An 18,916-nucleotide genomic window follows, 5' to 3' on the forward strand; every position below is an offset into this window, starting at 1 on the left:
CAAACACAACGCAGCTAAAATAAGCTCAGAAGCAGAATCACATCAGCGCAGCATCAGTATTGGAACCAATGAAAGTGAAAAGCCTCCCAGCAGCCTGGACTCAGCTGAGCTGCTTCCTGTGGACGTGAAGATCCGGATCTGGTTCCTTCAGTCTGTTCAGAGACATCATGACCAGAACCGGAACCAGCAGAACCAGCAGAATGACACAGATTCAGGATCAGCTTTCATAAAGAACCAAACTAGAGCTGCTGGTCCACCAGGAGCAGAACTTCTCCTGATGGACCCGGGAGGTTCTGGGAGGAAACGTGGTAAACCGGGTGGGCGTGGCCAGCAGCAGAGAACCGGAAGTGGGCGGGGTGAGGAACAGCTGGCAGGGTGCGGCTTCATCCTGAGGTCTGATGGAGGAAATGATGCTGAAATCCAGTGGTGGGAAGTAACGAAGTACATGTACTTCGTTACTGTACTTAAGTACAGTTTTCGTGTATCTGTACTTTACTTAAGTAGATTTAATAATGGGGACTTTCTACTTTTACTCCACTACATTTTACAGTAAGTATCTGTACTTTCTACTTCACTACATTTCTACAAACTCTCGCGTTACTCGTTACATCCAAGTCTCGTTGCTCTTTTCTTCCGTTAAAATGTGAAGTTCAGGGATTTAAGGTGGCGCCGTAAAATCCCAGCAATAACGTGACGTAGTGTCTGTTGTCACCCATCGGCTCCACCTTTACTCGCTGCGGAGCTCCAGACATGCGCAGTGGTTTCCTCTGAGCGGGAGGAGATGTCTGTCTAATGTCAGTAATATAATAGCTGCATAAATCATAGATATGGCGACATGTAAAATCAGCAGCTTCGCTTTCACAGACGGTGGAACTTGGTCCAACTTTTAGCGTCACTTGGAAGGAAAGCTTAAAGAAAGGTAAGATCTGTGGACGTGATGCTAGCTAAGCTAGCTGTACTGAGACACATGTTGCATCTGATGAAAAAAAGTTGTCATTCATGCGCTGAATTATTGTGTGGAGGTGTTGACTGAGGTGTTGCATATATGGGACAACGCTGGTACCAAAGTGCAATTTAGTGATATGACATTCAGGAACGATCCGATTCTTCTGGACGGATCTTTACTAAGTCCTAAGGACTGAAGCCTCACTGAGAGCCGTTCTTTGTTCTTGTGTACACTGCGGTAGCTATATATATATATATATATATATATATATATATATATATATATATATATATATATATATATATATATATATATATATATATATATATATATAGACATTTATAATCGCTGAATAAGTAAAAGTTGAACGTATGAACACAGAGCATGCTCATTGCTCATTGATTGATTTTGTCTCCTGTCATGGTGGCAAACATTGCAGTGGGAGGGTGAGAACAGTCACTGTGGTCCTTCTGCTTGGTTACCTGTTGCGCCGTTGGACAGTGTTCATAGTTGAACGATATTTACCGTTAATTGCGATGTTTCAGTTGTGGTTTCTGACATGGGCAATATGGGCAACCGCCCAGGGCGTTATTTTTCTAGGGATGGCAGGAGACCTCTGCGGATTGTAGCACAGCGATGAAAGCAAAACAGAATGAAGTGAGTTTTAATTGATACTGGTTAAATATATTTCAGCTCTATTTAATATCTAGGTGTTTTTATGGGAATGTGGATCTTTCAGATCAATCTGAAAACCAATTTTGATAGGTAAACTTAATGTTATTGTGTCATTTAGCGCGGGGCGCTGGTCTTGGGTTCGGTGGTCTTGACTACAACTCTGCTACATGGCTCCTTGGTTGCATGTCCTCCACCCCGCCCTCACCTTCTTTACATCCCCTTTCAGTTGGATTTCTTTCTAAATAAATGTGACTAATGAAGTTCATGCTGTTAGGACAGGAGACAAAATGTTTCCATCCCTGAAATTATGATTCATAGAATCACATATCTAAGTCTAAACTGTTACAGAGAATAAACACAATAAGAACATGTTTAATCTGTGGTAGTGTTAATTAAAATGGCACATTTCTGATGTATTAAAATTAAATACGATCGGTACACTTACTGATATTAGCGATTAGGTGATGCATTCAGCGAGTACTTTTACTTTTAATACTTAAGTATTTTTAAAAGCCAGGACTTTTTTACTTTTACTTAAGTAAAATGTTAATGTGGTACTTTGACTTTTACTTAAGTACATTTTTTGAGTACTTTCTCCACCACTGCTGAAATCTGAGCCAATGGGAGCTCAGACCCCTGCTTTCTGGCCGAGGAGACCCCGTCACGGGGCTTCAAGCAGAAGAACAACGTCATCATTTTCAAATGTACGTTAATGTTCATAAAAATCCCCAAATTATAATGAATTTCCTCTGATATGAGTTTTATATAAAGTGCAATGTTTAAGAAACACATTCATTAAAAAAGGAAGAAAATTCAAACGTCTGTTTGCCAAAGCAGCTGCAGCCTGGAGTCCAGAGCCCAGAGCCGGAACCGGACCGGAACCGGAGGCCAAAGCCCGGAGGCGCCGGAGGAGCCGGAACCGGAACCGGAACCAGAGGAGCCGGAGCCTGGAGGAGCCCGGGAGGCCGGAGTCCAGAGCCCGGAACCGGAACCGGAGGAGCCGGAACCAGGAGCCGGAGGCCGGAGCCTTAACCGGAACCGGAACCGGAGGAGCCGGAGCCCGGAGGAGCCGGAGGCCGGAGCCTTAACCGGAACCGGAACCGGAGCCGGTCTGAGTCCCTCTGCTCAACTGACCTTCACTGGATTCTATAAACCGGGTCGGTGCCTGTTGCACTGTAGCATAAACACTTTTATTTTTGTACTCTTATATATTCTGCTGTCTGTCATTAACTTAAACTTTATTCTTTTGAGTTTGCTGCTGTAATGAGACCAATAAAGTCCAGACGGACACGGGCCCCATCGGTGCCGGGGGACGAATTCCTCTGCTAAAGATTCTTCATCACATCAGTGAGACATTAAATAAAAAGCTAAATGTTCTTGTATTAGTGGTCAGAGCAGCTTCAGGACATCAGCGGCTCGTTTCCACAAATATCTGCAGATTTAAACTTTTAAACCAAAATGTCTGAAGACGAAGCGGCTGAGAGAACAATCCTTTATGTTTCATTAAAGACGAACCTGCAGCCAGAACATCTCCTGGTAAATATAATCACTGATAGGTATTTTCCTAGAACCTACATAAAAGAACCACAGACAACGTATATGAATTTCATGACAAAGCCTTTGCAAAGGAGAAGACTCTATCAATTGCTCCTCCGAGCTGTTCACAGAGCGTCTGAAGATCTTTGGGTTCAGCTTGTCTTTTATTTTCAGACTTCAAAGAGGGAGGATAGGCAAGATAGACAGCAGAGGAAAAACAGCAAAGGTCGTAAAACAATTTACCTAAACAACTAGCAACCCAGTTCCAGATGCGATATCTGATCTACGGCCTGAGCCCGGTTCAAATCTCGGTCAAACTGTTTCACCTGAAGATGAACAGGCAGCTGTGACCCCCAGGTCAGTTCACACATACAGTTTAAAGAAGTGAACACTTTAAACTGAATATGAACTAAAGTAACAACAAAATGATAATACCAAAAAATCCCTATCATTCACAGTTTTTAACATCATTATTTTCTCCTGTTTGCTGTGAAATGATCTTAAAACTGTTTTTCACGTCTTTTCCTGCAGAGTGTAGAAAGAACTGCTGTCTGACACGAAGCCAAACAGATTCACTGTAACAACGATTAAACATTGATTTTAAACTTTGCTTTGGGTTGATTTAAAGTGTAATGGGCTCTGATTTGGAAAAGAAAATGAAAATTTAGGGAGAAATATGGTTTATGGAATGAATAAAACATGAATAGAAGTGGATGGAAACGACAGAACCAAACGTGTTGATGTGATAAAGACAAACGACTGACTGCACAGCTGCCTGTGTCGTTGTTTAACGCTGATATGTGAAGGAGAATCTGAACGGCGCCGCGTTTGTTGGGCTGAAGGAGCCAAACGTGGGTCACCAACACTCAGACCGATGAAGTTCTGAGAACATCTGTCCCCAAAGTCTCAGAACGATGAATTCATCTCCAAATCAGGGAACGGCATGAAGGCGACTTCTATATTTAGTCATGGAAAGCTTTGTGCAGATCGCTGCTATGCTCCTGAGAGCTGCTAGGGGGCGCCACAGTTGGTACGTTTCTACTCATTAAGGGTGAGAATCATCGAAACACGTGAAGCAAACTGAAATCTGATTCTCCACATCAGTTCATTTAAACTTTCACCTCCAGGAACTTCACAAAAAATCATTTCAGATCTTCATGACCAGATTTCATCTGATGCTAGTTAATGAACTGCACAGTTAGATCACATAATTATGCATATTAAAGTTTCTAAGAGGGCTGCACAGTGGCGCAGTAGGTAGAGCTGCTGCCTTGCAGCAAGAAGGTTCTGGGTTCGATTCCCGGTCTTTCTGTATGGAGTCTCCATGTTCTCCCTGCATGGTGGGTTTTCTCCAGGTACTCTGGTTTCCTCCCACAGTCCAGAAACATGACTGTCAGGTTAACTGGTCTGTCTAAATTGCCCCTAGGTGTGTGTGTGTGTGTGTGTGCATGAGTGTGTGTCCTGTGTGTCTCTGTGTTGCCCTGAGACAGACTGGTGACCTGTCCAGGGTGACCCCGCCTCTCGCCCGGTACGCCCCGACCCCACTGAGGGACAAGGGTGCAGGAAAATGGATGGAAGTTTCTAAGGATTGCCGTCTTTGACTTTCAGCATTCACTCCTCCTGACCAGCAGGGGGCAGCAGCAGGAAGTCACTTGCAGCTTTTGACTCTATAGCGATCCCTCATACCCAGCATGCATGCAGCCGCAGTGGAGAGGAAAAACTCGCCGCTAACGGGAAGAATCCTCCAGCAGGAAGTTTATAATCCTAACTTCCTGTCACATGACCCTGATTGTTTGAAGGTTTCCAAACTTTTCCAGGCTTAGCTTCTGGGCTAATGCTACAAAATATGTAAAGAAACAACTTTTACAATATTTCTTACTTTTATTCAATTTCATTGTTTAGCAGAACTCCTGACTTTTAACTTCAGTCGGTCATGTTGAGGGTTTTTGTGGCTTGTAGAGCAAAGAACCTTGATAAATTTGTAGGAGTTTGAAATTTGAGTTTTTCCTGCTGACTGAACAGAAACCAAACAGAAACAGAGAAACTGAGCAACTTTATTTCCTCCTGCTTTCAGACGAGCATCAGCGCTGCAGAGATGAAGGCTAGCTTCAGCTTAGCATTGCTGCGCTGCAGAGATGAAGGCTAGCTTCAGCTTAGCATTGCTGCGCTGCAGAGATGAAGGCTAGCTTCAGTTTAGCGCTGCAGAGATGAAGGCTAGCTTCAGCTTAGCGTTGCAGAGATGAAGGCTAGCTTCAGCTTAGCGTTGCAGAGATGAAGGCTAGCTTCGGCTTAGCATCGCAGAGATGAAGGCTAGCTTCAGCTTAGCATCGCAGAGATGAAGGCTAGCTTCAGCTTAGCATCGCAGAGATGAAGGCTAGCTTCAGCTTAGCATCGCAGAGATGAAGGCTAGCTTCAGCTTAGCATCGCAGAGATGAAGGCTAGCTTCAGCTTAGCATCGCAGAGATGAAGGCTAGCTTCAGCTTAGCATTGCAGAGATGAAGGCTAGCTTCAGCTTAGCATCGCAGAGATGAAGGCTAGCTTCAGCTTAGCATTGCTGCGCTGCAGAGATGAAGGCTAGCTTCGGCTTAGCGCTGCAGAGATGAAGGCTAGCTTCAGCTTAGCATTGCTGCGCTGCAGAGATGAAGGCTAGCTTCAGCTTAGCATTGCTGCGCTGCAGAGATGAAGGCTAGCTTCAGTTTAGCGCTGCAGAGATGAAGGCTAGCTTCAGCTTAGCGCTGCAGAGATGAAGGCTAGCTTCAGCTTAGCATCGCAGAGATGAAGGCTAGCTTCAGCTTAGCATCGCAGAGATGAAGGCTAGCTTCAGTTTAGCATTGCTGCGCTGCAGAGATGAAGGCTAGCTTCAGCTTAGCGTTGCAGAGATGAAGGCTAGCTTCGGCTTAGCATCGCAGAGATGAAGGCTAGCTTCAGCTTAGCATCGCAGAGATGAAGGCTAGCTTCAGCTTAGCATCGCAGAGATGAAGGCTAGCTTCAGCTTAGCATTGCAGAGATGAAGGCTAGCTTCAGCTTAGCGTTGCAGAGATGAAGGCTAGCTTCAGCTTAGCATTGCAGAGATGAAGGCTAGCTTCAGCTTAGCGCTGCAGAGATGAAGGCTAGCTTCAGCTTAGCGTTGCAGAGATGAAGGCTAGCTTCAGCTTAGCGCTGCAGAGATGAAGGCTAGCTTCAGCTTAGCGCTGCAGAGATGAAGGCTAGCTTCAGCTTAGCGTTGCAGAGATGAAGGCTAGCTTCAGCTTAGCGTTGCAGAGATGAAGGCTAGCTTCAGCTTAGCGCTGCAGAGATGAAGGCTAGCTTCAGCTTAGCATTGCTGCGCTGCAGAGATGAAGGCTAGCTTCAGTTTAGCGCTGCAGAGATGAAGGCTAGCTTCAGCTTAGCGCTGCAGAGATGAAGGCTAGCTTCAGCTTAGCATTGCTGCGCTGCAGAGATGAAGGCTAGCTTCAGCTTAGCATTGCTGCGCTGCAGAGATGAAGGCTAGCTTCAGCTTAGCGTTGCAGAGATGAAGGCTAGCTTCAGCTTAGCGCTGCAGAGATGAAGGCTAGCTTCAGCTTAGCGTTGCAGAGATGAAGGCTAGCTTCAGCTTAGCGCTGCAGAGATGAAGGCTAGCTTCAGCTTAGCGTTGCAGAGATGAAGGCTAGCTTCAGCTTAGCGCTGCAGAGATGAAGGCTAGCTTCAGCTTAGCATTGCAGAGATGAAGGCTAGCTTCAGCTTAGCATTGCAGAGATGAAGGCTAGCTTCAGCTTAGCGTTGCAGAGATGAAGGCTAGCTTCAGCTTAGCGCTGCAGAGATGAAGGCTAGCTTCAGCTTAGCATTGCTGCGCTGCAGAGATGAAGGCTAGCTTCAGCTTAGCGCTGCAGAGATGAAGGCTAGCTTCAGCTTAGCGCTGCAGAGATGAAGGCTAGCTTCAGCTTAGCATTGCTGCGCTGCAGAGATGAAGGCTAGCTTCAGCTTAGCATTGCTGCGCTGCAGAGATGAAGGCTAGCTTCAGCTTAGCGCTGCAGAGATGAAGGCTAGCTTCAGCTTAGCGCTGCAGAGATGAAGGCTAGCTTCAGCTTAGCGCTGCAGAGATGAAGGCTAGCTTCAGTTTAGCGCTGCAGAGATGAAGGCTAGCTTCAGCTTAGCGCTGCAGAGATGAAGGCTAGCTTCAGCTTAGCATTGCTGCGCTGCAGAGATGAAGGCTAGCTTCAGCTTAGCATTGCTGCGCTGCAGAGATGAAGGCTAGCTTCAGCTCAGCGCTGCATGTCGCAGATCATCTCACTGCTTCTTCTTGGGCATGGAGGCAACAAGCAGCCAGTAGATGGAGTAGCAGGTTCCTGCAGAGGACAGAGATGAGTAGAAGAAGAATCTGGCTGCTTCCTAAAACAAGTAACATGGTGAAAATATGACTTTAAATATGAGTCTCTGTTTCTTTCTCTTTAATTAACCAACATTATTGGGGATCTGCAGCAGTGCTCAGAAAGGTGGTTGCCATAGCAACCTCCACCTGGAAGGAAGCAGAACATGGCGCCTGTTTCTCCTTCAGCGCTGCTGCCAGACAGTGACCCCTGCTGGCCAGGAGGCCTCAGTGCTGCAGCTTTCTGAGCCGCTCCGGCCTTCAGCCTGGTTCTGGTCCAACCCGATAAGGTCCAGATGAAACTCATGTTCATAAACGCATCACATCTTCTGCTGCTAATGATTAGTTTAGTAACCAATTGATCAGAAAACTAAACCATCACCACTTCCTGGTCCTGCTCCATATTTAAGTTTTATTTTTGTCTTTTTCAAATAAATAACTCTGTCTACCCTTTTTAAAACATGTAACCATTTTAACTGTTGTTTAATATCGTTGTATTTTTTAATCTAGCCTGTGATTGGCTCTTACCTGCGACAGTCAGCAACATGGTGGCCCGGTACAGCAGAACATCGCTGGTTCCTCCTTTGATATGGACCGGCAGCCCGTTGTCTTCCTGTAACCATGGAAACCACAGGATAAGTCTTTATTTCTGACATGTTTTTAGTACAAGCAGACAAAAAGCTGCAGGATTCAAACCTGCGGCTCAGTTTGCTAAAGAACAGAAGCAGAGCAGCTTCAGCCAATCGGAGCGTCCGTCCGCTCCTTTAGCAGGAAGTTGACGATTGGTCAACTTCCTGCTACAAACGGGTCAGAAGCTTAAAAGTCATGTTGAGAGTTTAGGTTTCATTTAGTGCCATCAAGGTGTGAAATAAAACATTAGAATCGAACTGCATGTCGACCCCACAGCGCCTCCTGCAGGTCACCGGGGTCACAGCGACAGGAAGGAGGAAACGGAGCCTGGGTCAAACTGAGGTCACACTGAGGTCACACTCAGGTCAAACTGAGGTCACACTGAGGTCACACTCAGGTCAAACTGAGGTCACACTGAGGTCACACTGAGGTCACACTGAGGTCACACTGAGGTCAAACTGAGGTCACACTGAGGTCATACTGAGGTCAAACTGAGGTCACACTGAGGTCACACTGAGGTCACACTGAGGTCACACTGAGGTCAAACTGAGGTCACACTGAGGTCACACTGAGGTCACACTGAGGTCACACTGAGGTCACACTGAGGTCACACTGAGGTCAAACTGAGGTCACACTGAGGTCACACTGAGGTCAAACTGAGGTCACACTGAGGTCACACTGAGGTCAAACTGAGGTCACACTGAGGTCACACTGAGGTCACACTGAGGTCACACTGAGGTCACACTGAGGTCAAACTGAGGTCACACTGAGGTCAAACTGAGGTCACACTGAGGTCACACTGAGGTCAAACTGAGGTCACACTGAGGTCAAACTGAGGTCACACTGAGGTCAAACTGAGGTCAAACTGAGGTCAAACTGAGGTCACACTGAGGTCACACTGAGGTCAAACTGAGGTCACACTGAGGTCAAACTGAGGTCACACTGAGGTCACACTGAGGTCAAACTGAGGTCACACTGAGGTCAAACTGAGGTCAAACTGAGGTCACACTGAGGTCACACTGAGGTCAAACTGAGGTCACACTGAGGTCAAACTGAGGTCAAACTGAGGTCACACTGAGGTCACACTGAGGTCACACTGAGGTCAAACTGAGGTCACACTGAGGTCAAACTGAGGTCACACTGAGGTCAAACTGAGGTCAAACTGAGGTCACACTGAGGTCAAACTGAGGTCACACTGAGGTCAAACTGAGGTCACACTGAGGTCACACTGAGGTCACACTGAGGTCACACTGAGGTCAAACTGAGGTCACACTGAGGTCATACTGAGGTCACACTGAGGTCAAACTGAGGTCAAACTGAGGTCAAACTGAGGTCACACTGAGGTCACACTGAGGTCAAACTGAGGTCAAACTGAGGTCATACTGAGGTCACACTGAGGTCACACTGAGGTCACACTGAGGTCAAACTGAGGTCACACTGAGGTCACACTGAGGTCAAACTGAGGTCATAGGTAGTTACTGATTTTAACTGAAGCAGTTAATGTTTGAACTCGACGGTTAAACAAAGTGACTCTTTCAAACCTTCCTGAATGTGGAAACCTGAAAAACTCACTTTGACCCTGAGACAAATATTTACATCTTCATCCTGGTGATCAATAATCTATCATTACTGCCAGACCCAGAAATGAGTCCAACTCTTCATTTTGGGCTGGAAGAGCAGCCGTCTCCATGGCAACCAGTAGGCCTGATCACCATGGTAACTGGTAGTTTAGGAGCCTCATCTGTGGTGAAAACGGGTCACTCAGAATATTTCCCGGTTCCTCTCGACCCGACCCGGTTAAACTGATCGGCTCTGATGGTTCTGTTGCCGGGTCTTGCGGTCCGGTCGGTCGGACTCCCACCTGGAAGAGTTTCTGCGCCTCAGGAACTTTGTTCTTCAGGGTTCTGCTGGAGCTGCTGAAGGCCCGGACCGCCGCCACGGGAAGGTTCTGGAAACGGAAACGCGGTTAAAACGCGGAGAATCTGAGGACCAAGGAAAACCAGGAAACAGAATCCAGGTTCAGCCGCACTAATCAGCTTTTCCCAAACATGCTAAATGTTCTGCCGGTTCTCTAATAGCTGATCAATAACTGATCTGTGACCTGCGGAGGGGAATCCAGGGACCAATCAGAGCCGTTTCTGTTTCTGTCGCTTCCAGGAAATGAAACATTTTCCTGTCAGATTTTGTATTTTTGTAATTTTTTCATTTTTCCTCTTTTGAATCGTTTGTTTTCCCTTCAGGACGATAAATAATAATCCAGATTATTTATTCTGGAATAATCTGAGCTCCGGTTCTGGATTCATCCGAGCCAGACGGACAGAGTTCTAATCCATTCTGGTTCTGTTCAGGTTCTGGTTCTGTTCAGGTTCTGGTTCTGTTCATGTTCTGGTTCTGTTCAGGTTCTGGTTCTGTTCATGTTCCGGTTCTGGTTCATGTTCTGGTTCTGTTCTGGTTCTGTTCATGTTCTGGTTCTGGTTCTGTTCATGTTCTGGTTCTGGTTCTGGTTCTGTTCTGGTTCTGGTTCTGTTCATGTTCTGGTTCTGGTTCTGGTTCTGTTCATGTTCTGGTTCTGTTCTGGTTCTGTTCATGTTCTGGTTCTGTTCTGGTTCTGTTCATGTTCTGGTTCTGGTTCTGGTTCTGTTCATGTTCATGTTCCGGTTCTGGTTCATGTTCTGGTTCTGGTTCTGTTCATGTTCTGGTTCTGGTTCTGGTTCTGGTTCTGTTCTGGTTCTGTTCATGTTCTGGTTCTGTTCTGGTTCTGTTCATGTTCTGGTTCTGGTTCTTCTTGTCCTGTTTAGGTATTATTTCCAGATCGGATCTAATCTGGATGAACTTTTCTAGAACTGAACTGAATTTGGCCTAGTCAAAGTCCAGTCCTGAAGAGAGCTGGGCTTTGACTAGGTCAAGCTGGAGGAAAACCTACACTGTCTCTTTAAGAACCTGAACGTCTCTCTGTTCACAGGAAGGTCAGACTGGACAGATGGGGGCGGGACTTCCTGCACCAGAGCCAATCCTGTCGCAGTAACACGACACCAGAACCAATCAGAGAGCAGAACTCGTCCTAAAGGACAAAACAAACAAAACAGCTGTTGGTCATCAGCTGACCAGAACCAGAACTGGGTCTCACGGGGTTAAAGGTCATTCAGGTGGAGAAATTCAGAAAAAGATCTTTAGAAATAAATTAACTTTTTTCCCAATAAACCGTTTTAGTTATTCATAAAGGATTTATGACGAACTTTGATCTGAAAACACAGATTAACAGCGTTAACCCCGAAGGTTCTGGACCGGGTCGGAGCTACAGAACCTGAACCGGGTCAGAATACGGTCCGGTTCCTGTGGATTCTGCAGGAGCAGAAAATCATTTCCAGTGAAGTTTCTGCTTCATTAAAGTTTTCATGAAAATTCAGGCGTGAAGAAGAAAACGTGAGGCTGCAGCATCATGCTGCGGGCCGGGACCGACCCGGTGGCGCCGCCCTGGAGGTGGAGCTTTAAGCGGTTCATGTCCAGCATGTGTGGGGTCTGCAGAGCTGCTTTCATGACCTTTGACCTGTAGCAGTCCTGGATGGAGGGTCATGACCCTCTCTGCTGACTGATGGGTCCCTGGAGTCCGGACCGGTTCTGGTTCCGTTCGCACCGTGACACAGATGGAGGGGGAGGAGGACCCACAGGAAGGGGACAGGCTAATTCCTGGAGCCGTCCTGCTGCCGTTGAAATGTTTACGAAAAAATGGCCAGAATTTTAGCAAATATGGAGAAAAACATGAAATATTTCATCATCATGCAGAAAATAAAAGACACGAATCCAGAAAAGGCAGCAGGGATGTTTCCCTGCGAGTGTGTTGCTGCAGCAACACAAGCTGCAGCAACACAGGCTGCAGCAACACAGGCTGCAGCAACACAAGCTGCAGCAACACAGGCTGCAGCAACACAGGCTGCAGCAACACAAGCTGCAGCAACACAGGCTGCAGCAACACAGGCTGCAGCAACACAAGCTGCAGCAACACAGGCTGCAGCAACACAGGCTGCAGCAACACAAGCTGCAGCAACACAGGCTGCAGCAACACAAGCTGCAGCCTGTGTTGCTGCAGCAACACAAGCTGCAGCAACACAGGCTGCAGCAACACAAGCTGCAGCAACACAGGCTGCAGCAACACAGGCTGCAGCAACACAAGCTGCAGCAACACAGGCTGCAGCAACACAGGCTGCAGCAACACAGGCTGCAGCAACACAGGCTGCAGCAACACAAGCTGCAGCAACACAAGCTGCAGCAACACAGGCTGCAGCAACACAAGCTGCAGCAACACAGGCTGCAGCAACACAGGCTGCAGCAACACAAGCTGCAGCAACACAAGCTGCAGCAACACAGGCTGCAGCAACACAGGCTGCAGCAACACAAGCTGCAGCAACACAAGCTGCAGCAACACAGGCTGCAGCAACACAGGCTGCAGCAACACAGGCTGCAGCAACACAGCTGCAGCAACACAGGCTGCAGCAACACAGGCTGCAGCCTGTGTTGCTGCAGCAACACAAGCTGCAGCAACACAGGCTGCAGCAACACAAGCTGCAGCAACACAGGCTGCAGCAACACAGGCTGCAGCAACACAAGCTGCAGCAACACAAGCTGCAGCAACACAGGCTGCAGCAACACAGGCTGCAGCAACACAAGCTGCAGCAACACAGGCTGCAGCAACACAAGCTGCAGCAACACAGGCTGCAGCGCCGCCGTCATGGCGGACGTGCGGCGCTGCACTCGGCCCAGCAGGTCAGCAGCAGGTGTGTCCGAGGCAGAGCCGCTCTGCCTCTAACCGGGTCAAAGTTCACCTCAAACCGATCACAAGACAGAAAAACAGGAGAAGAAGAACCAGGCTCACCAGGAGACGATTCATGTCGAGCTGCTGCTGCGTCACCTTCACAAGGACACACACACACACACACACACACACACACACACACACACACTCACACACACACACACACACACACACTCACACACACACACACACACACACACACACTCACACACACACTCACACACACACACACACACACTCACACACACACACACACACACACACACACACACACACACACACTCCCTGCTGGAGATATTTACTGCCTGCAGCTCAGCTGACAACAACATGGCTGCCACAGAGAGAGAACCGCTCTGGTTCTGGTTCTGGTTCTGGGTCTGGTTCTGGTTCTGGTTCTGGTTCTGGTTCTGGTTCTGGTTCTGGTTCTGGGTCTGGTTCTGGTTCTGGTTCTGGTTCTGGTTCTGGGTCTGGTTCCGGTTCCGGTTCTGGGTCTGGTTCTGGTTCTGGTTCTGGACTGAGGCAGACTGGGATTCACAGCCTTCATGCTGCCGGGCAGCAGTGGTACCGGCCGGGTTCTGCTGGTCTGCAGCACGTTTGGACTTTTCAAGCTGGTGAAATCGTTTTGTGTTCAAACTTTCTTGCTATTATATATTAATCTAAGTTTAGAGGTCAAGAGGTCAAGAGGTCAAGCTCCTCCCTGTCTCCCACAATCCCCAAACCTGTTGGTGTCAAATGTTAGTTTGTACCAAAATCAATAAACTCTGCAGTTTGTGCAACAGAAATTTAGTTTGATTTCATAAATGTAGGAGGGCTGGTCGACCCCTGATGACCCCTGATGCCCCCATATGACCCCTCATGACCTCTGATGACCTCTGGAAACGTTTTTATTAATGTCTCTGAAATGACAGCAGCACAAACGTTTGACACTAATTTCCTCAGTTTGGGGAAACGATGGAAACGTCACTGGATTTAAAATCCATCCAAACATCCAAACCACCACCAGAGTCGCTGCTGCTAGTCTGCAGGGAAGGAAAACGGAGGTTCTGCTGGTTCTGCTGGTTCTGGAGGCTGGACCCGGTTCAGCCCCTGGATTCTGGTTTCTGAGGAAGTGTGACTGAAAGGTGTTTTTATAGTTATAGCTGCTTCCGGCCCCCGCTGGGCTCTGAGCTGCTGCGGAGGAGAATCGTCTCACTTCTTCATTTCCAGCCGACGGAGACGCAGATCGGTGAGTTCAACACATTCAGGGAAACGTGAAGCTTTGTTTTCTTCTTTTATTCAAACTTCTGCAGATTTAGACTCAAAATGTTTTGATTTAATCCAGAAGTTTGTTTCTGAAGGGAAGTGAAGCAGATTTCTAATGAAACAAGTCGATCAGCTTTGGATAAAACCTTTAAACATGTATAATATTTCCACATCCTGTCAGAGAATCAAAGCTGGTTCTCATGTTTCTGATGCTTCGTCTGGTCTCGGCTCTCTAGCGCCCCCACCGGCTCACTGCCTTCCCTTCCACAGACCCGAACCTGTGTGATACTTTCAGACCCAGATGTCCCGCTCAGTGCTGCCCCTGCTGGTCACTCTGAGTCCGGCTCTTCTCTTCCTGCTGCTCCCTCGCGGCTCCGTGACGCAACAGGAAATGAGGGAGAACTACAAATATGGCCGCCACAGCGCCGAGCTGCTGCCGCGCAGCTGCAGCTGGACATGCATGTTGTTCACCCTGCAGTGGCCGGGGGGTTTCTGCCAGGTGCGTGACGTCATCACCACGTCATCACTGTGATCTGAGCTCCTTCCGGTTCCCAAACAGAATCAGAAATAAAGAAGGAAAGAAAAACAAACTGATCTGATGACGACTGAGAAAAGATGAAACGTTCATGGTGTCAGAGAGATTTAACATTTATTTCATATTAATCCCGCTGAGAAAAGCTTTGAGTGAAATTAGGACTCGGTTCATCTGTGAGGTCAGACACTGATGCGGGACAGGAAGTTGCTCACACTGTCAGAAACATGATATTCCTGCTAACTGTTTGTTTCCATCAGTCCTTGTTCAAAGAGACTCAGTGCACGATTCCTGAGAACATCAGCAGCTGGACCATCCACGGCCTCTGGTACCAGCCGACTCACTTCCTGTCTGTCGCTTTATGAATGAATGGATTTAGAAACGATCCGTCGGTCAGGAAGCTGATGTTCCCGTTTGCTCCATTCCAGGCCTCTCCACGCCCAGTCCTGCTGCACCTGCTGGCCCATCTTCACCTCTGACCTCCAGGTGATTCCCAGACGTCCTCCAAGCATCGCCCCCTACAGGAAGAGGGCGATGCTTCTGTAAAACTTCTGATTTATGTTCCAGGAGGTGGAGGAGGAGCTGAAGGACTTCTGGCCATCGCTGCTGAAAACCAAACCGTGTTTCCATTTCTGGTACGTTTCTGTAATTCCACTTCCGGTCTGAAGGAGGCGGAGTTTCTGCAGTTCCTGTCTCTTCCTGTAGAGGGCGGTGTCATGCAGCTCTACCATGAAATATTCCTCTTAATTATAGTTTATTGTTCAGACTCTGACTTTCTGATGTAAACACAGGAAACAGGAAATAAATGTATTTTACTTTAATTCAGTTTATTTTCGAAGCGCAGATCAAAAATCTGGTTTTTCTCATAACCAGGTTTTAATTTTAGCTTCATTCTTTTTTGTTTATATGCTTCAAATTAATATTTTCTCATTGCTTCATGAAATGAGGGAATATTTCCAATTAATCTCATGATTTATATTCATCCAACTAAACTGAACATTCCTTGTGATCAGATATTTTTTATCTGATTTTTCTGTTGTAGTGTTTTACACTTTTTGTTATTCTTCTTTATAACATGTTGTAAAAACGCTGTAAGAACTTTGTGTGTGTGAACTTTACGGGGCATTAAAGGCTGCTTCTACTCCATGATCTGATTGGTGTGGCAGGAAGGAGGAGTGGCTGAAACACGGCTCCTGCGCCGCGTGTGTTGAAGGATTCAACTCTCCTCTCAAGTTTTTCCAGATCTGCCTGAAGCTGCGCCGTCAGTTTGATCTCTACAAGTGAGCGTCGCTGCAGCGCCCCTTGTGGCCGCCGTGCAGATTACACTGGCAGCCTCATTTTAGCAATAAACTAAAAATAAAACGTTCATAAATGTTTCTCTGAAATGATGAAGTGAAATAATGAGTTTGTTTTGTGCTGCAGGATGCTGGCGGAAGCAGGAATCACTCCGTCCTGTGAGCGACTGTACAAGGTGAAACCGCTTCACCACCGGCTCACATCAGATTAGCGACATCGACCCGCAAAACATGAAATAGATTAAATAGATGCTGCAGAGACAAAAAAAGGTTTATTAAATGTTAAAATGTAATGATCTTTTTCTCTTTTGGAGCTGATTTTATGTTTTGCCTCCATGATGAAAAACAAAAGAAAGTTTTATTCTGTGTGTCAAAATGAATGTTATCAGGATTGTTATGGTTTTCACTGTTTCTCTGGGTTTGTGTTGGTTCTGGTTCCGTCTGGTCCAGGTGGCAGAGCTGCAGCAGGTCCTGCTGCCGCATGTCGGAGACAGACATGAGATCCAGTGCGTCAGAGACCAGCAGGTGATTCACACATCAGCAGATTCTCCGCTCTTTTCACGCGTTTATTGCACATTTTCCACAGAAATGGTCAGAAACGTTGTTTTTAGCGATGCCAACTCCAACCAGCAGGGGGCAGCGCTTCTCACATTCACTCCACTGCTCAGCTTGACGTCCAGATAGAAAAAGTCGCATTTATCATCGTTCACAGGAGCAAATATCGCAAAACGAGTTTTTATTTCCACATTAACGAGTTTTAATGTGGAAATAAAAATCAGACCGTAATTATTTTATTACGGCTTGAAGAAGATTTTCACCGTAACGGAGCTGCAGAACGTTCATGAAGAACCGGGTCAGAGGAACCGGGTCCTCTGGATCTGCAGCAGAACTTTGTTCCACTAACATCAGCAGCTAATTGGACCGGATTCTCAGCACATCTCATAAAACCCACCGCCGACCCGGTCCGGTTCCAGAACCAGAACCGCTGGTCCAACGGGGTCCTTCAGCGATCCGGTTACCATGGTGACACATTAGAAACACTTGCAGCTGTTTTTCCAGTGATGTGCGGGTCGTTTAAGGTCCAAAAGAACAAACAGAACCACCAGCTGGTGTGGGTTCAACAGCCAGGATGAAATTCTCCTGATCGGTCCAATCAGTTCCGGTTCTGCTGGGTTCTACTAAAAGACTTCAGTTTCTTTTAGTTCAGAAACTAAAGTCCAGATCTGAACGGAGATTCGTTTCAGAACATGGGAGTCCAGTCGAGTTCAGAACCTCAAGAATGATCTGACAGGAAGCAGGAAGTCAGCAGAACCTCAACAGAACCTCAGCAGAACCTCAGTAGAACCTCAGCAGAACCTCAGTAGAACCTCAGCAGAACCTCAGTAGAACCTCAGTAGAACCTCAGCAGAACCTCAGCAGAACCTCAGTAGGCAGAACCTCAGTAGAACCTCAGCAGAACCTCAGCAGAACCTCAGTAGAACCTCAGTAGAACCTCAGTAGAACCTCAGCAGAACCTCAGCAGAACCTCAGTAGAACCTCAGTAGGCAGAACCTCAGTAGAACCTCAGCAGAACCTCAGTAGAACCTCAGCAGAACCTCAGCAGAACCTCAGCAGAACCTCAGTAGGCAGAACCTCAGTAGAACCTCAGCAGAACCTCAGTAGAACCTCAGCAGAACCTCAGTAGAACCTCAGTAGAACCTCAGCAGAACCTCAGCAGAACCTCAGTAGGCAGAACCTCAGTAGAACCTCAGCAGAACCTCAGCAGAACCTCAGTAGAACCTCAGTAGAACCTCAGTAGAACCTCAGCAGAACCTCAGCAGAACCTCAGTAGAACCTCAGTAGGCAGAACCTCAGTAGAACCTCAGCAGAACCTCAGTAGAACCTCAGCAGAACCTCAGTAGAACCTCAGTAGAACCTCAGCAGAACCTCAGCAGAACCTCAGTAGGCAGAACCTCAGTAGAACCTCAGCAGAACCTCAGCAGAACCTCAGTAGAACCTCAGTAGAACCTCAGCAGAACCGCAGCAGAACCTCAGCAGAACCTCAGTAGGCAGAACCTCAGTAGAACCTCAGCAGAACCTCAGCAGAACCTCAGTAGAACCTCAGCAGAACCTCAGCAGAACCTCAGCAGAACCTCAGCAGAACCACAGCAGAACCTCAGCAGAACCTCAGCAGAACCTCAGCAGAACCTCAGCAGAACCTCAGCAGAACCTCAGCAGAACCACAGCAGAACCACAGCAGAACCTCAGCAGAACCTCAGCAGAACCACAGCAGAACCACAGCAGAACCTCAGCAGAACCTCAGCAGAACCACAGCAGAACCTCAGCAGAACCTCAGCAGAACCTCAGCAGAACCTCAGCAGAACCTCAGCAGAACCACAGCAGAACCTCAGCAGAACCTCAACAGAACCTCAGCAGAACCCCTTAAAGCAACTGAAACCAAGATTTCCTCCAGCAGAATCAGAACCGGTTCAGAGTAAAGATGAACAGAATCTGAATCTTTCTTCTTTTCCTGCAGGACAGGCAGGTTCTGTTCCAGGTGAAGGTCCAGTTGACCCGGAACCTGACCGTCGGCTGTAGTCACCATGGCGACGGCGGGCTGGGCCCCGGACCCGGACCCTCTCCGGGCCACCCCTGCCCTCCGGACGCTCCGCTCTTCTACCTCCCCATCAACCACCAGGAGCCGTGGCGGCCCTGCGGCTGACCCGACCCGACCGAACCGAACCCGTCCTGCTCCGCTTTCCCTTCAGCTTGGGACTCGGAACCGTTCAAATCGATGCTTGTTTTAGCTGTTACATCTAATAAAAGGCTCCAACAGTCCGGTCCAGTTTGTTCTGACACGCTTCGGTTCTGATCCAACGGCTCACATCCAAACCCAATAAACCCAAAATTCTGATGATTCTCCTCC

At 47.6% G+C, this 18,916-nt stretch overlaps 2 protein-coding genes across 5 annotated transcripts; one reads left to right on the forward strand and one right to left on the reverse strand.

Annotated features, from left to right (window-relative positions):
- Positions 1-5,191: 5,191 nt before the first annotated feature.
- Positions 5,192-13,116, reverse strand: cox7a1 (cytochrome c oxidase subunit 7A1). 2 transcript variants are annotated; one of them, XR_014090412.1, is made up of 5 exons: positions 13,003-13,116; positions 9,994-10,080; positions 8,031-8,115; positions 7,347-7,482; positions 5,192-6,930 (listed from the first exon to the last, which is right to left on the reverse strand). XR_014090412.1 is itself a non-coding variant. In XM_081614150.1 (5 exons), the coding sequence occupies exons 1-4, from the start codon at positions 13,015-13,017 to the stop codon at positions 7,424-7,426; spliced, it is 246 nt and encodes an 81-aa protein (XP_081470276.1). In that variant the 5' UTR covers positions 13,018-13,116; the 3' UTR covers positions 5,192-7,210; positions 7,387-7,423. The 2 variants fall into 2 exon arrangements, 1 of the variants encoding a protein (XP_081470276.1); XM_081614150.1 differs by having other exon boundaries at positions 5,192-7,210; positions 7,387-7,482.
- Positions 13,117-13,217: 101 nt separating this feature from the next.
- On the forward strand, positions 13,218-18,829 carry rnaset2l (ribonuclease T2, like). 3 transcript variants are annotated; one of them, XM_008402015.3, is made up of 9 exons: positions 13,218-14,167; positions 14,421-14,683; positions 14,977-15,044; positions 15,145-15,202; positions 15,284-15,351; positions 15,883-15,996; positions 16,139-16,187; positions 16,462-16,536; positions 18,527-18,829. In XM_008402015.3, exons 2-9 carry the CDS (start codon positions 14,486-14,488, stop codon positions 18,710-18,712), a joined length of 816 nt encoding a protein of 271 aa, XP_008400237.2. In that variant the 5' UTR covers positions 13,218-14,167; positions 14,421-14,485; the 3' UTR covers positions 18,713-18,829. The 3 variants fall into 3 exon arrangements, with proteins under 3 accessions (XP_008400237.2, XP_008400236.2, XP_008400235.2); XM_008402014.3 differs by having other exon boundaries at positions 14,455-14,683; XM_008402013.3 differs by having other exon boundaries at positions 14,480-14,683.
- Positions 18,830-18,916: the final 87 nt, after the last annotated feature.

Source organism: Poecilia reticulata, chromosome 13, assembly GCF_904066995.2.
Source record: "Poecilia reticulata chromosome 13, P_reticulata-male-v2, whole genome shotgun sequence".
NCBI lineage: Eukaryota > Metazoa > Chordata > Actinopteri > Cyprinodontiformes > Poeciliidae > Poecilia > Poecilia reticulata.

Bases quoted from the DNA above. Each gene is read 5' to 3' on its own strand.
- cox7a1 (XM_081614150.1), bottom strand. The intron at 8,116-9,993 runs GTGGGAGTCCGA...CCATGGTTACAG, and splicing joins AGGCGCAGAAACTCTTCCAG to GAAGACAACGGGCTGCCGGT. The intron at 7,483-8,030 runs GTAAGAGCCAAT...TGTCCTCTGCAG, and splicing joins CATGTTGCTGACTGTCGCAG to GAACCTGCTACTCCATCTAC.
- rnaset2l (XM_008402015.3), top strand. From the start codon at position 14,486: ATGTCCCGCTCAGTGCTGCCCCTGCTGGTCACTCTGAGTCCGGCTCTT. The intron at 14,684-14,976 runs GTGCGTGACGTC...TGTTTCCATCAG, and splicing joins GGCCGGGGGGTTTCTGCCAG to TCCTTGTTCAAAGAGACTCA. The intron at 16,537-18,526 runs GTGATTCACACA...CTTTTCCTGCAG, and splicing joins AGTGCGTCAGAGACCAGCAG to GACAGGCAGGTTCTGTTCCA.